This window comes from Peromyscus eremicus, chromosome 10, assembly GCF_949786415.1.
Source record: "Peromyscus eremicus chromosome 10, PerEre_H2_v1, whole genome shotgun sequence".
NCBI classification, from domain to species: Eukaryota; Metazoa; Chordata; class Mammalia; order Rodentia; family Cricetidae; genus Peromyscus; species Peromyscus eremicus.
The window spans coordinates 33,421,373-33,438,965 of record NC_081426.1 but is presented as its reverse complement, the minus strand read 5'-3'; the positions used below and the strand labels follow the sequence as shown (position 1 = coordinate 33,438,965).

Sequence of the window (17,593 nt, the reverse complement as noted above, 5' to 3'; positions counted from 1 at the left end):
CCCCGTGGAAAGAACCAAGAAGCATCTGGCACTTGGAGGAGTTTCTAGCAACCACTGCGGTGGCTGTTTCAAGGGACCTGGCAGCATAGACACAGCCTACCACAGTAATCACACTGGCATCTCACATGCAATAGCTGGAGGCTATTAGACAGGCAGGCTGTTCGGATATTTGCTGGGCCCTGCTGTAAACCTTGTCAGACTTGATCTCCCAGGTACAGAGGGTTGAAACGGGCTGCAGAAAGAGCCTGGCTGATTGGGCTTGTGGGCTTGTAAGACCCCAGTGTTGCTCGAGGGTCATTTCCACTCCTGTGTCTCTGCAGTGTAAGCACCATGTGGAACAGATGGACTAAAACTCCCCTATGTGTCTCCACATCATGAAACTTACTCTCTCTGCTCAATCCCTGCCGTCAGGTGTGAGCAAGGCTGATGAGTGCTCTCTCGCTTCTTCACGCACTGTGTTCAGCACAATGCATGTGACTCCCCCAAGTGTGAGGTGCTGTTTCTACGCACAACATGTCGTCAGTTCAGTTCTCCAGCAACTCCAGCTTTGCCCGAAGCTGTGCCTGCAGCTGTGCCCCAGGTTTGATTCTGACCTGGCCATCTGGAGGAAGCATCTGGCCTAGTAGATTGAGGACTCAGTCTCAGAAGACTGCCTCCCTTCACATGATAGTACCACGCTTCAGGTTGTGACCAACTATAAATTGGGGATCCCATGATACCTTCTCTGGGTTCAATTAACCTACTAAAACAGCTCACCGAACTGAGGGAAGCACCTTACATACATGTACCCACTAATTACAAAAGATATTTTCAAGGCTACAAACATGGAGTCAGATAAAGGGATGTATAAGGTAGGATATAAAATAGTCTCATGCACAGAAATTCCTACTTTGTGGAGTTGTGGTGTGCCACCCATCAGGCAACCTCCAACCAACATCTGGTAAGGAAATGAGGCCCTTAGTCTATCAAGTAGCAAGAAACTACATTTTATCAAGCATCAGATGTGAGGAGAAGCAAAATCTTCCCAGATGAGCTTTCCAATGAGAATCCAGCTCCAGCTCACACACTGACCATAGCCTCAAAGGAGAAAACCTGAGCAGCTGACTGCATCTCTGTACTCTCTGATCACCATCATGCCCTCTGGTAGCCATCAACGACTAGTACAGGATGCAATTTCTAAGAAGGAAACAAAATGTGATGTGAGCTCACTAAAGCTCACAAACAGCAGTGGAAAAATCTTGACAACAATGATATCCAGGAAGGACTCCCTGTCTGACAAGAGCAGAAGCTGGTGCTGAGTTCTGCAGAAAGATAAAGCGTTATCACGCAGTCAATGATCAAAAGAGGCCAGAAGCCAAGAAGAAGCTCCGCTCTGCCTCCCCAGTGGTCTGGTGGCAGGGTTCATGGAAGGAAGAGAGGAGACATTGCTTGATGATTGGGTGATGAAAAGGAAGGAGCTTTTAGGAATCTTTCACAGGGACCCAGAGGGTCACTGTGTCTTTTTAGAAACCACATGCTTCCTTACAGCAGAGTTATGCTCTGAGCTAGGAAGTTTGAGTTTATGATGTCCAATAGGGCCATACACTTTTAATTCCAGCAAACGTGGATGGATCTCTCTGAGTCCCAGGCCAGCCTGATCTACATAGCAAATTTCAGGACAGCCAAGGCTACATAGAAAGACCTCATTTTAAAAGGAAAAATAAATAAAATAAAAGGTCATTGGCCCAATGAGCTGGCTTTCGTGCGTATCATATTGAAAAGCTGGATTACAATTGCCTTTGAAAAGATTCTAGAAGCTTTCCTGAAAAGATAGCTTTAAACACTCGAGTTCAGAGAATTTTTGTCTGGGTGTATGCAGTCCATAGCCAATTTCAACAAGAGACTTGACACATTGCCTAAAGAAGGGGAAACCCCTTAGGGAATTCCAAGAAAGAAAATCTCATGGACTTCCCCAGGGAATAGAAAGGCCCCTGGGAAGTGGGGTATTTTGTTAGGTGGTGAAAGACCAGAGTAAGAAATCGTACAGTGCTGCTCAGTACACTGTAATGACAGTGAAGATTGCCTACATATGACAACGGGCTGTAAGAGGACTCCATCTTGGTGAGTCCTCATTTTGTTAGGGTGAGCCACTGTGTGTGTGTTTCCCAAGCATGCCATGAAGGCAGTCCTGACTAGTCCGTGTTCAGTCCCAGGTGTGCGTGGTGGGAAGTGCAACGAGTGGTTAAAAGGAGCCACACTGCATGTCCTTTTTCATTTCACAGTCCCTGCCCTGCAAATGACAGCATCTTAGCAGTGGTGTGGGGTGATGGCTAACTGGTTTGTTTGGCTCCGCCATTTTGCTATTCTACTCTCTGGGTGGAAGAAAGCCACAGCTTTTCTGCTTGGGAATGCTTTCTGAATGAGGCTGACACTGGCCAGTCCTTTCCTGGTTGCTCCATGTGGCCTTCCCTCCACATCATGGATTGTGTGGGAAAGAAGGAAACTTCATGAGTAGACTAAGAAAGCCTGGTGGTGGGATTGTAGGACGAAGTTAGAGTGACAGGTGGCCAGGTGAAGGCTGAAGTTCTGGGAGCCTTGCATGAGTGAATACGATATTATACTGGCTAGGTGGGACTCCAGCTGAGATCCCAAGAGGCATTGCTGCTCATGGGAAAATGTCTTCCTCCATGCTTGAATACACGGGCCATTGATGAAGATTTTTGTATCAGAAGCTTGGGCTCAACAGCGGGTATTTGTAAACATGGAAAGAAAGACTTTGATTTCTACCAAGCACAGTGCATACCAAAGCTGTCATTTCATGCACACAGTTAACAACCAACATAATAGTGCCAGCATATTTTAAATTATCATGAGGGATAAGTGTCTTATACTCCCCAAGAGTGGTGACAAAGAATTACTGGATACATCATGACATGGAAAGGTGTGTCCTGGTCTGCTGAAGCTGTACAGAGTTTTGCTGGAACAGCTGAAGCCATTCAGCAGACACTGGGGGAAAAGCCCAAAGTTGAGGACAAGGGCATAAGCTTTAGCATGGGTATAACATCAGCTGACAAGGCCACAATTGCTGCTGTAAAAGATGCAATGGAATACAGAATTCAGTTTACCTGCAAAAATATTGGGCAATTAGCTGGCTAACAAGGAAATAGCCCCTGCATTTGAGGAAAGCCAGATTCCCATGGGAAGACCTTCCAGGGCACAGCCCCAAGAAGAGGAAAGGCTGGAAGATAAAAATAATTCTATGACACGCTAGGAAAAGCCGACACTGGCAAAAGGTCTTCTCTTTCTTCGATATTTCTTGGTCTAAAGTTAAAAGGTTATATATCCTTTTCTTTAAAAAATAATGACAAAGTTAAAAAAAAACAAGAAATACAAATAGAAACAACCATATAGCTAAATGAACTGTGTAAGAGATGGGGTGTGGCCTCATATCTGCGTAACTGATACCCACACTTCATACCTGGCTGAGAGTCTATTATGTTAATGCAAAGGGTAACTTTCACCTCAAAGTGGCAAACCAACTTCTTGGAGTTTAAAGGAAAAGCCCACCTGACAGAGATGGCATGGTAGCAGGGGAGTCGGGGAGCTAGTGCATTAGGAAGCAGAGAGGAGGTAATGACTGGGAAGAGCCTGAGTAACCTCGACCTGTCTGCTATGAACCCCTTCTTCCAGCTGGGGCTCAGATGCCCTCTCACTACTGCCAGTTGGGTTCCAAGCATCCAGACACTTGAGCTGATGGGGGAAATTTCACCTTTAGTCTACAGTTAGTTTAATTACACCGTCAGATACCCCTTTCTCCACTCACACACCCAGACCCCAAGAACATGGGCATTGCGGTGTTTGCCATGCCACGGTTGGCACCTCCTGAGTCCACTATACAGAACTGGCTCCTGCCGGGGTCATCTGACAGCAGTGGGTACCTGCATAGGGCGGGACTGTAAGGAAAGAAAGCAGCGTAAAGAAAGGTGGTGCATTTGTCAGAGTTCTCTGGAAGAACAGAACTGATAGAATGGATATCTAGAGAGAGAGAGAGGGGGAATTTATTAGAATGATTTACAGGTTGTGGCCCAGCTGGTCCAACAATGGCTGTCGTCTATCAACAAAAGAATCCAGTAGTTGTTCAGTCCATGAAGCTGAATGTCTAACCCAGTCTTCAGTATATGCCAGAATCCTGCAGAAGTAGGCTCTAATGTCAAGTGAAGGAATGATCCTGGTAGTGAGAGAAAGAACAAGTAGGCAGAGAGAGACTGGGTCTGGTATAGGCTATTGAAAACTGAAAACCCACCCACCCCAGTGATAGACTTCCTCCAACAAGGCCACACCTACTCCAACAAGGCCACGCCTTCTAAATCCTTCTAATCCTTTCAAAGAGTTCCACTCCCTGGTGACTAAGCATTCGAATGTGTGTGTCTGTGAGGGCCATTCTTATTGAAATTACCACAGGTGGTAACTGAGTATGAGATGGACCCTAATGTACAATGATGCAGGAGGAAGGCTCTAGGGGAAAGAGGAAATCAGAGGTAGCCTATGCAGAAAGTGTTGAATCTGGACTGAGGAGGGGATAGCCAGAAGGGAAGCTGAGCTGGGGAGGGAGGGAGTTATGTATGTCTCCACAGAGTAGGAGGTGATTGCCATGAAATTCATTGATTAATCCCCTGACTCTGTGTCTGTTTTTTGGTTTTTTTTTTTAAACCTGTGGCACCTCCAGCTTTTCTGGAGCATGCAGAGTCCTGTGTGTAACAACTTAGTCTGGGTTCCTTCCCTGGGGAATGCTTAAAGAGACAGTGACCAGCAGCTTAAGAATGCAGTGGTGATTTATTTTACTACTTAGGTGGGGTGCACTGGGTGACTCCTGTGGAGTTCAGCTGGGCCCAAATGACTGTGTCTTTAACGGGATACACATCTGCTCTTACGACTATTGTAAACAGCACCAGCATCCACAATTTCAGTGCCCATGCCTGTCCAAGGTCAGATTTCCACTGAATGCAAAACAAACACGTTGGAAATCCTGTGATAACATTTTTCTGGGCTATCTGAGACATTCTTTTTACAGCTGTTTTGTTTCGGTTGGTGTTGTTTGGTGTGCATGTCTAAAACCTGAGCTCTAGGGAGTGATTGAAGGCAGAGAGGGGCATGCCAGGAAGGAAGCCTGTTAATGACCCCTGCTCTCTGAGAGCATTTTAAAAACAGACTTCAACTGCGTGCCAAGCAGGCAGCTAGCAGCCATTTGTTTTTCAAGCTTGTTACTCTCTGCCTTGAGTAACACTCCCTTCCAAAAAGCTCCTCCTCCCCATCCTCCACTCTCCTTCCCTCAGCCCCTTGCCTGTACACTCTCAGCTTTCGGCCTCCTCCACTGGCCTGCTCACCCTGGCCTCCTCAGCAGCAACCTGACACCTGGGCAAGAGATGGGGTGGGCTAACCACTGGACCTGTAGCACCTGCTCTGCCACCAGCCAGCTTGCTCGCCTAGAACCCACTCTCCACTCTCAGCCTGTGAGAGGACAGTGAGGAGAGGGAACACGCATGCTCAGTGCCCAGGATGATCATTTACGCACAGTGAAGTTAAGTTATGCACAGTGAAGTCTCCCAAGAATGAAGGCCTGGATGTGTCAGAGGATACCAACAGAAAGATCTAGAAAACAGTTGTCCATTCATGTCCGGAACTTAGAAGAAACATCAATGTGTGGATTACATTTATGAATCAGTTTTACTCAAGAGGAAAAATAATAATGAAATAAAAAGATACAAGGGATAATGCAATCATACAGTCATTTTTAGATAAATGGAAAAGAATCGGAACTGGTAGTTGAAATCATGAACTAGAGGATCAAGTTCCACAGTGACAATCCCTTCCCTTCACAATGTACTTATCATGTTGTATCCTGTGGTCTACACACGAAATGCCAGGTGGGGAGGGAACCTCAGGTGATCCTGAGGTCTGTCCTAGAGGCCCAAAGTCCAGTGTGCACTCCCACATGCCCACATAGGCCCACTGTAGGTCAGGCATAAACCCAGGCCCAGGAAGAGAGATCTTCAAGTCTCTGCAGTGGTGGAGATGGAGCCTCGGTGGTTCTGTCAAACTATACATCAACACAAAAGTAAGGGGCTGGGGAAATGGCTCAGTGCATGAACTGTTTGCTATAAAGATTGAGGACCTGAATTTGGAATCCCAGAAGCCATGTCAGAGCAGGGAATGGCTTCACACACTCATGACCTCATCACTGGGAGGAGCAGAAAAAGATGGATAGCTGAAGCTCATTGGCCAACCAGTATAGCTGAAATGATGGGCTTCACATGTAGTGAGAGATCCTGCCCCGCCCCCACAAAAGAGATTGGTAGAACTGGCCAGGTAGCTTAGCAGGTGTAGGTGTTTGATGCCAAAACTGACCTCCCCAGAAGCCACGTGGTAGAAGGAGAAAAATTAATTCCCTGAAGTTGTCCTCCGACCTCAACCCACATGCTATGTGTGTGATAAGCACATGAACACAGTAAATAAAGACACTGATGTCCACGTCTGGCCTATGCATGTGCATGTATTGGCAAACACCATCTATCTCCCTCTCCCTCTCCCTCTCCCTCTCCCTCTCCCTCTCCCTTCCTCCCTCCCTCCCTCCCTCCCTCCTTCTCTCTCTCTCTCTCTCTCTCTCTCTCTCTCTCTCTCACACACACACACACACACACACACACACACTCACACACAGAGAGAGAGAGAGAGTAAACAAATAAGTAAATAGAAATGTGAAATAAAAACTCAGCCAGGAGTCACAAAGGAGGAAGCCTGCAAGGTCAGGGTGAGGATGGGGTGCTTGACAGAAGCAGATTGGAATTGGTGTGGAAGCAGAGGCTGAAGAGAGAAGACAAGGCACATCTCAGAAAGGGCTTTGTGGCAGGGAGTAGAAGGTGTTCAAGGGCCAAGAGACAAGTTAGCCCGGGCAGACAGAAGAGGAGGGTTGTGAAGTTAGATTAGCTAACTAGTTGTCATCGAGCAATTGTGCAAGGGAAAAAAAAAATCCCCGGAAGCATTTGATAAAGCCTAGGGAATGTCTGCAAAGAAAAGAGAGTATGCTGAACCGAACTAATTAGATGAGCTAAAGATGCATAACAATGAAGGCTTATGATAGTAAATGTATTTAATGAATTTTAACAAATTAACTCAATTTAAAATCATTTAATCTCTTTGTGGAAAATACCGTAACAGAGTGCCTAAACATTACTTGGATCGGAGCTGTGCTTGCTAAATAGTCTGCCTTGCTATGTGGGCTGATGTTTTCTGGACTTTTCTCAAATTCAGCTGACACAGTAGAGCAGCTAGACATGTGCCTGGCTGAAGTCACTGTCCCCACAGTCGCTTAACAGCCTTCTGTCAATCTCACAGCCAAGGTCCATGCTCTTCTCTTTCTAGGTGAGCAGAGAAACTCATGGGGCTTGAAGAAGACAACTGTGATTGTGACATCGATGTGGGAGAGACAGCCTCATCTCCACCTTGACCTGGGCACTTCCTCCATCCCAAATCCTGCCCTCTAAAACAGTTTTAAGTAATAAAATTTCTTTAAATGTGTTTTTAGCCCCAGTGGAAATGCAAAGAGAATGTTAGAGAGATGTATGAGGCATTAATTACTCAAATCCGACTGGGGGGAGTGGGGGGGGGGCTGTTTCTATGAATGAATGCACTTCATTAATTTTTTCCTCCAGCTCTTCCTGTTTCCCAGATATAATCTATTTTCTCTCATCCCAGGGGCAACAAAAGGACAACAAAAGAAGGATTTGGTGATTTGAGATTCCAGAACTTCTCTCTGCTGAAAAATAGGTCAGAATGTTTACTTATTTATTACTAGAGGAGTGAAAGTTTTAATTCCATGACAGATAAACTGACTATCACACATACACAGAAATAGACACACACACACACACACACACACACACACACGTAATAACATACAGACACACACATTCATGCATAGCATCACACAAAGAGAAACTCACACACACATAGACTCACACAGAGAGAGAGAAATTCACACACAGACTCACACATTCACATACAGAGAGACTCAAATATGCACAGACTCATGCAGACACACACATACACAGAGAGAGACTCACACACAGAGAGTCACATACACATACACACAGACTCATACACACAAAAACAATGTTATTCTCATTGGATTATTTCACAGAAGTGAAGAAAGGACTTGAGGTGGGTTGGCCAGACAGCTAGTGTATGACCACACCTTGGCTGATGGGGCCCTGGTCTCCACAGCTATGTTGGCCAGGGCCTCTTCTACAGTCCACACACTGGGATAATGGGTTTTAGACGCTAAACTGAAACCTGGTGCTTGGGACATGTGATTCACCCAAGTGCTCCGGAGGTGGTCTCTTTTCCCAGCAGTACCCAAGGCCTCCTTATCTATCAGGTGCTGACACCCTCACCTAGATCACGTTAATCTTCTCCATGTATTCTCCAGGCCCTACCATGTGCCACTCTGTCGTAGCTCTGAGATCCTAAGGCACGCTGGAGCAAGTGAATTCCCTCTGCACAGCCAACAAATGCCCTCGAGACAGAATAGACAAGTTATTTTTCACAAACATTGTAAGAAAAGGGAAATTTGTAGCTGCACTCAGACTTCTTTAATGTTTACATTACGCACATTTGAATAATGCATTTTAAGTCTGTTTTTCTTATTTCTTGACAAAAGCAAGAGATGAGAAATGGAAGGGTTAGAAGCCTTCCTTCCAAGAGAGAAGGTTGAAGCAATTACATACATCAAAGTAATATTTACAGTTACATTTTTTGGGGAAAGACAGAGAGGAAAGTGGTGTTGTTGTTTTTTTTTTTCTTTTTTTTTCAGAAGCAAATTATTTCAGGATGTGTCATAGCATGCTCAAGATATATTAAAAAAGAGCAACTGATGATGCTTCTGCAACCTGTTCCAGGCCATTTATAAACCAATTTTTTTAAATTCCCATATTCACACAAATCTCTGTACCACTGCATATTTTATAATGAAAGCATTATATGAATATAAATTAGTTTTTGAGATATATAAATCAAATTAAAATGTCTGAAAATGACATATTTCGGTCCACTCTCTTACTTTAGTATCTGTTAAACCAATGTGTTCATTTCCCATAAAACGACAATCACTGGCATTGAGCAATGGAGGAGGGGGAAGCTGCCGATGGGCAGCGTCACCGTACATATCAAGTCCTCCGGGCCTGAGCTGAAATCTCAGCCAACCTGCTAACTGATAGTATGGCTTCCAGCAGCTCTCTCCAGCTGTGGACTTTAGAAATGTTATTCGAGAAAAGTTGGTTCTTCTTTATAGCTGAATCTCCTGCACTCAAGACAGTGTGATATTTGGAGAGTGAATCAATGGTCTCTGTGCCATTCCTGGACCATAGTAGATTCTCAATAAATAATTATTGAGTACTTAATATATGCTAGGTTGCACCTTAAGAGCTTATTAAGAAGCTCTGAACTCTGCCAATCATATCCTCAGTCTCCCATTCAAGAGTGAGAAGACTTAAAAAAAAAAAAAAAAAAAAAAAAAACCTGGAGCTATCCAGCTAGTTGTAACATGATAAACTGCAGAGCCATCTTTATTAATGAGATAGAAAACAGCAACGGTGCTCACCTCTTGCTGCTTTCACATCGTTAAGCATGGGTATTAACTCTCCATCTCAAGCATCCACCAAGTTCTTGATAAGGTGCATTGCCAAGCTTAATGCTAGGGCACACATGAATGGTATAACCCAGGCTACGCAAACCATTCCCACGTTCATAATCTGCCTACAATACTAAGATAACAGAGTCCTGCAGCCTTTCAAGGTATTTGCCCGGCTACATTGCCAGCAACCATTTCTCTTGTGTGCAATTTCCTGTGAACATAGAAGCAGAAACACTGGTGAGTGCCACACTCAGTCAGTATTGGGCACTAGCATGCACCACATACCCCAAGAGGAGTGTGTAAATACAACATTCACAAGTTTGATCTGAAACAGTTATCTTTAGTCCTATAATAAATAGTCCTATAATAAGTTTATTATAGGACTAAAGATTTATTATTTAAAAAAAAGTCTAAGGAGGTGGTCCACTGTGGTCATCATCACAGAAATAGTAAGTCAGGATAGCTAGATTTGAATCAGAATTGAACTTCAAATCCACTGTTACCCTAGACTCTAATGATCACCACACAGTTGGTCTCCTCTATCTGTGGCTCCCATCTATGGGTTCAACCAGCCATAGGTCAGAAACATTCTGCACTGAGCATGTGCAGAGTTTTCTTGTTCTTATTCCCTAAGTCATGCTATCAGCTGTTTGTAGCTGAAGTTTTCCTGGTCTGCCTGGCCCACGGTCAGGACAAATCTCTCTCACCCGCCAGTCCCAAAGCCGCTCAGACCCAACCATGTAAACACACAGAGACTTCTATTGCTTATGAACTGTATGGCCGTGGCAGGCTTCTAGCTATCTAGTTCTTCTATCTTAAATTAACCCATTTCTATTAATCTATAAGTTGCCACATGGCTTGTGGCTTACCGATATCTTTACATGTTGCTTGTCATGGTGGTGTCTGGCAGCGTCTCCTGACTCAGCCTTTCTGTTTCCCAGAATTCTCTTCTCTGCTTGTCCCGTCTATACTTCCTGCCTAGCTACTGGCCAATCAGCATTTTATTTATACAGAGTGATATCCACAGCAGCTGTTTGCTTCATATCTATATTGTATTAGTTATTATAAGTAATCAAGACAGATTTAAAGTCCACAGGAGTAATACACAGGTTTGACACAAATATGAAAGTATTTGTTAAAGGAGATTTGAGTACCCTATTAGATTTTGGGACTCATGAAGGTAAGGGGCTGAAACCAATGCCCTGCAGACACCAAGTGGCATGTGTGTTTGTTTTTCTGTTCCTAAGCATCACTAAATCTCTTCCTGCTGAGAATTCCCCATCAAGGAAGAACATGGGCATTGCACTCCTAGTTATCACACCACATCCAGGATAAGGGTGCTATCTCCTGCAATGATATCTGGAGGCTGGGCCTGGCACAGGCAATCTTAGCATCCCTACGAACTCAGAAAGGCAGGTTCCCAGACCCCAAGAACCTGTGAGAGGTACAAGACTTGAGAGGCAGTCACCTGTGTTAAAATTAGCCCTCCCATGATTTTCAGATGCTCACTCAGACTTAAGAACATCAGTCAGAAGTTTCGCTTCTGAAAGCTCAAACCTTAGAACTGGAGTGATAGGCTTCTGGTCTCATCCCTGCTCTTCCATTCTGGCTGAATGGCATCCAATGGATGGAAGGAGGATTATCCCAAATACAGGATGGAGTGTGATGAAGGACCGTGATGTGAGAGTCTTTCCTACTATAATCATTTCTAACCCTTTACATGGTCTTTAAGGTCTCTGCATTGAGCCCTGGGGATTGTAAAAAGAAGAACAAACAGCTCTAGCCATTGGAATGCTCAATCTGTGATGGGGTGGGAAGGTTGGGGAGCAAAAACACAAACATATCACTCTTGTAAAGCAGTAAGCCATGTGCATGACAGAAGATAAGCAGACCCTGTGGGGGCCCAGGGACATAGGATCTGTTGATCAACCAAAGGTCTAGCCAAATCCAGACTCCAGCAAGTAGCAGACCCAGCACTCTAATCCCTGTCTTCATTTTCCACAAAGGAATCCCCCTTTCCTATCCCAAACCTGTAGCAATAGCTCTCCAGGTGACACGTACAGATGGCTGTGACTTACTTCTCAATGCCCTGAAGGGGCAGTCCTCACCTTTATGAGTCAGGAGCTTCTTCTATTCTATACACTAGGACGCCCTCTGCTGGGCCCCTGAGACCATGTAAAAACAGGAGCTGGCTAGCACTATTGTCTGTCTGCTCTCCCAGGCTCTGGTTTTCTCTTGTGCTACATAGCTAGCTGCTCCAGGACCTCATAGCACTGAGAGATCCCAGGGGTCACTTACTGCCTCCACTCCATTGTACAGAAGATAGGGTAAGCTTCCAAGACATCTCACAAGCAAAACTTTCGCTGAACATCCAACACGCTCTCAGAGTACGCAAGCATCCACTGGACTTGAGTAGTGTCGAGTGTGTGACTGTATCTAATAGCCACAGATACTTACAGTTGTTATGTATAAAAGAAAAACAGTCTGGAAACTCACCAGGGAAGTCTTTAAGACACAACAGACCCATTTGTTCACTTACTAAATAGGAAGCTGAGATGATTTCACCTTGAATGAATTTCATCAGCTTCCAAGTACCATGGGATGGAAGGCCCTCCCCAGTCTCTACTCCAGTGAAAATGTAGACCTCCTCCCTTCCAAGAGGATTCAGAGGATTTTTGTAAAGAAGAGTCTTCCTATGTTTGGATAGTCTATTGGCCTTGTTGGGATAGGACATGGCCTGCAAAGCATCTCTAGGACTACATCCTCATGGGATGCTAAGGATCCATGCCTCCCTGAGCATGTGCATGTCACATACATTCTCCCACCCATCTACTCCCTCCTGCTCATTCACCAACATGTTTGTGATACAAGCCAAGCTCCAGGCACCATATGAAGCATCCATCTCCTTTTAGGGGCCACTGTAGTTAGTCTGATAATTCAAGATGAGCTCTATTCCAGTTGTATGGTTGAATTCAATCAAATAAGTGTAAGATATTTGTCCGGGCAACAGAGGAGATTTTGTGGTCACTTGGGAAATAAGGAAGACACTCACATCCATCCATTATGCTCTTTTCCCCACACTGCTGGAAACTCCAGTTGGTCCCTGTGATAACACCAATCCTGTGTGTTCCTGTGATACCTCCCTGAGACACAGCTCTGCACATCCTTGCCATACCAAACTCTCTGCTGTACCTCTAGTCACACCAGCCTGATAACTGAACCCTGCCGGTTCTCTACCCACTGAGCATTCTGTGTGTCCAAACCTTAGCCCCACAGTTCTCTAGTCACACCAGCCTGATAACTGAACCCTGTCGGTTCTCTATCCGCTGAGCACTCTGTGTGTCCAAACCTTAGCCCCACGGTTCTCTAGTCACACCAGCCTGATAACTGAACCCTGCCGGTTCTCTACTCACTCAGCACTCTGTGTGTCCAAACCTTAGCCCCACAGTCCTCTAGTGGGAACTTCCTCCTCTGAATAGGGAGTCACCAGACTGGATGTGAAGCATAGCACCTTTGACCCCCCGGGGAAACTAACCATAGTCATCCACCACCTGCGAAATAAGAGGAATTGCTAATATCTTTGACACCCTATTTGACACAAGCATTCTATAAGATCCTCAATTTGGGGACAAAGATACTGTTCCCCAGGACAAAGTTTGTGTGAGATCGGTTTTGTAACATGCTCAGTTCCCAGTGCATATATTCAAGTCAAGAGGGGAAAGTCACAAACATAGAAATTTGTGTTCTCCTTCACGTCTCTCTGTGTTTAAAACAAATTTAGTAACTCCTAAATACATCAATTGTCTTTCAAAGGCTATAGAATTTGATCCTGGAGTTACCTTGCTATTTCATGAATAGTGCTTACATAAGATGCACAATTCAAATCAGTCACTCCTGGAAGCTTGGGAGATGAAGAAGGCTGATGATGTAACATCACATGGATCACTTCCCGAGGGTTTCCTGCCAAATTTCAAGGGACAGTGAGTTATTAGTCTCCATTCCAGGAGGTCAACCCTGGAGACAGGGCTGAGTTCCATCTCTATGGGACCCAAATAACACACCATCTACACTGTGTTCCCATGGATAGGAAGGACACAGGAACACATCCAGTGTGCCAGGCAGCAGGAGAGGTGGGGGAGGGGAGAGTTTGTTTTGGTATCCTTTAAAAATTAAAGCTCATTAAATGCATTAAATTATTTAAAAGAATTAAAAATTAAAAATAATTCCAAATTTCAAATCTATTTATAATAAGATTACATATCAGAAAACCATAGACACGGGAAGGCCAACCTTGATCATTCTATAGTTCGTGGAGTTGCCTGCCACAGTGAGGACATCTGCCGCGCACACACACACAGGAAAAGCCAAGGAAGGAAACCCTGCTTCCTTCAGGCCCAATTGTGGAAGGGAGCCTCGAGTATAAGGGCAGAGGATGCTGCCAGTCTTGTGCTCTATCCAGCTGTGGCCCATTTGCACATGGCTATGTTATTGATGCTGTTGACAAAAGGAAGCCAGAATGCACCTTGTGATTCCCTGGCAAAGGGCAGCTTGCTAACAGGCCGGCCTCGCTGGAGCCCAGGCAGAGCACATCAAATCCCCATGAAGTCAGCGAGCAGCATCTTTCATTCGTCACCATGGGCTGTCAGGGCTGCAAAGAGCATTAACACAGGAGCCCTTGCAGAGAGCTCGGCAGCTGCTAGTGTCAGGATGATGTCCACACTCCATCCAGACGAACCCACGGTATCCAGCCTCCCTCTTCTTCCATCTGAGGCAACAGTGCCAGCCTCCCCACCCCCAAGCCATGTCTCCAGCTCTCTGGATCAGCTCTCTGGATAGCAGCAGGCTCAGCTGGAATAACACCCCTCCCCTTCCCTGTTTTGCTGAGGCTTCCTCTGCTAATTCACACGCTTGCACTGACGCACAGACAGCCCCCAGGGTGCAGAATCCCCAGGGACATGACATATGAATACCCAACCATCATTTCGAGGCCCCACCCAGAGTGAAGCAGATAAGCCACTTTCAGACAGCCTTGGCAATAGGGAGGAAACTTCCAGATGCACGGCCCTCTGCAAGCTGTGTTGCTGCTCTAGGCTTGTGAATAACAAGGAACTCGGAGTGGAAACCTGACTCTGGCAATCGCTTGTTGTGCCACTCTAGGCGGGTTAAGTTTTAGTTACATCTGCAGAGTGGAAGATGGAGATCCAATTGGCTAAAGCCTATGCCAGAAACCTGTATCTATTGCCTCCAAATGGCTTCTCTGCCCTTGTGTATTACTATTACTTGTGTATAACATAAAAACACATAACATGAAATCAGCGCCCACACATTCAGCTGTGCACACAGCGCCGTTAACTATGGGCACGCTGCAGCCACTAGATCATCTGTAAGACCCGTTTTCTTGTAAAAACCAAAACACTGTACCCTTGAGTGCCCCATCCTTCTCCTGTCCCTGGCAGCCGCCCTTCCACTCTGCGTCATCCTAACAGCAATGCTGGCTAGTATTTGTCTCTTCAGAGCATCTATACAGTGACAGCTATGGCTTTCTGTAAGTCAAAAATAAAAGAAGGAGCCGGGATGTTACATATCTGTAATCCCAGCACCCCGGGTGCTGAAACGAAGGGATTATAGAGAGTTCAAAGCAAGGCCAGCCTGGACTATAGACAGACTTTGTCTCAAAAAAATTTTTTGTTAATTGATCAATCCATAAATGTAAAATAAAAACATTGCATCTGCAGGAACAGAAATTGAGAAGGTAAATGTAAATAGGACAAACTCTGCCAAACAGAGCGGAGGCGGGTCAGTACCCAGACAGGCACTCAAGGTTTGGTTTGGCTTTGTTTTCCATCATCTTTTGATCGGCTTATTGTGTGCCAAAGGGCCTCAGCCCAGGATCTGAGGAGAGGGAAAACACGAGCCCAGCTCAGGCCTCAGCTTTGTCGAACCAGCAAATCAGACTATGTGATCGCCAGAGTTACCTTCTAAGATACAGGGGAGAAGTCAGAAGACAATGAATACAAAAGTCAGAGTCCTCCCTAGGACTTGCAGAAGACTCCTCCTGAGGCTCAGAAGTCCCAGGTTCACACCTACACCCGGCCCACTTTGGAATCCCAACCTAGAGTCCCTGGGATACTTACTCCATTCATAATGAGCTCACTGCACACAATTCTATTGCACATGTCATAAGTCGCACGTCTGGAGGCCTTGTGAGGCTTAATGAACGGCCAGAAATTCAGAGGAAAGACCATGTGTCCAGGGTGACAGGAGAGAGTACTCACAGGCCCCCACAAAGGATTTGCTTCTCACTAGGTAATGGACTGTTAGTCCCTGCTGAAGCTCAGGCAACTTGAAAGGGTACCCACAGCTAACCACAGGGCTCTAGGCTGCAGATGCACCATGGCTCCCAAGTGAGACTCACCCCATCCCATAGGTATGGGTAGGGAGAGCAGGCTGGAGGGGAAGCCAAGCTTGAGGCAATTTCCTTGCCTCTCAGTGGCTGTCTGGATTGGGCTGTTTGTGCAGCCCTGCGCCCTGTTTCTTGTCTGGGAAGACAATAGTTCCCCAAGGTCATTTGGAAGATGAGGGGAGGACATCAGGATAGGCAGGAATCTGGACTCCTGAGCTCCGGTCTCCTGGTTACTGACGCTTCATTGCTTAACTATTGTGTGCCCAGCGTCCCAGCCACCAGATAGGGCTCATAAATATTTACACGCAATGTGTGTTGCGATGCTCAATTAATTGCAGCTGTGACGCACTTAGAGAGCCTCGGAGGAAAGGTGTGCATAGAGAGCCAGGGGTTATTAAATGCACAAACAAGTCAGTGCGCGGAAGCAGCGGCCTGTGGAGCTTTCCATTGCCCTGGGGCTTTTCAGACCACAGCCCAAATCTAGGGAAAAGTTGCTCCCAAGAGGACACTGTCCAAGGGTGACGTTTGTGACTGTGCCAAGAACTTGTCATCAGAACATGAGCAAGGACATGCCCACGTGATTTGCCCAAGAGGAAATGCACGTAATAATTCAGACTCCTTAGCCGTCTCAGGAATGAAACAGGTGCGATAAGGGTCGAGTGTCAAGTGGGTGCAGTAAGACTGGAACGTGGATCCTGGTGGGGAGACACCGTGGATGGTCACTTCACAGTCAGTGGATAAGAATGTCCGTTAGTACGCATCAATACAGACCATCCAGAAAGCACCTGAGAAATGTGCTACAAGGGCCTGAGGATGCCTGCACTACTCAGCATTTTCCTTTAACTGGAGTATTGTCCGTCCATGAAGACATTCAGAGATGAGACCGAAATGCCAGAATGGATGAGCTTTGCAATCTTGTATACAGTAGTCAAAATTAGCAGGAACTCCAAAAGTGCCACACAGCCAACAAATACGTTTTTCAATAACACTGCATAATAAAGTGTCACAGTGGCATCCTACATACTCTCATAGAAAGACACTTAAGCACCTATATACTTAATGTGTGCCTATGGGCCTGCAAGGCATCTCAGTGGGTAAGAGCACTGATGCAGCTGTGATGTCTTGAGTTCCATACCTGTAACCCACCCAAAAGGCCCAGTGTGAGACAGACATTTGTAATCACAGTCCTCATAGGTGAGATGGAAGCATTGCCTAGCAGCTTACAGGACTGGCTACCCTGGAGTGTGAAGACAGAAATGAGAAGCCTCAACAGGGTAGATGCAGAGAACCAAGTCCAAAGAGCTGACCCCCTGACCTCCACACATGTGCCATGACATGGGAACAACCATACACATACACATTCACACACACACACATACACATTCACACACACACACACACACACACACACACACACACACACACGCACGCACACATGCACGCACGCAGGCATGCACTCATGCACACAAACACATGCATGCACATGCATGCATTGTTTACACACAATAATACCTTGCTTTGAT

The 17,593-nt window shown here is 45.8% G+C and overlaps 1 protein-coding gene across 1 annotated transcript in view; it reads left to right on the top strand.

Annotated features, from left to right (window-relative positions):
- The window catches only part of Clnk (cytokine dependent hematopoietic cell linker), a 222,377-nt gene that overhangs the window by 124,240 nt on the left and 80,544 nt on the right, over positions 1-17,593 (top strand). Inside the window, exon 3 of the mRNA XM_059275808.1 lies at positions 7,732-7,803. Within this exon, the coding sequence (XP_059131791.1) occupies positions 7,732-7,803 (72 nt within the window). The remainder of the gene's footprint in view (positions 1-7,731; positions 7,804-17,593) is intronic.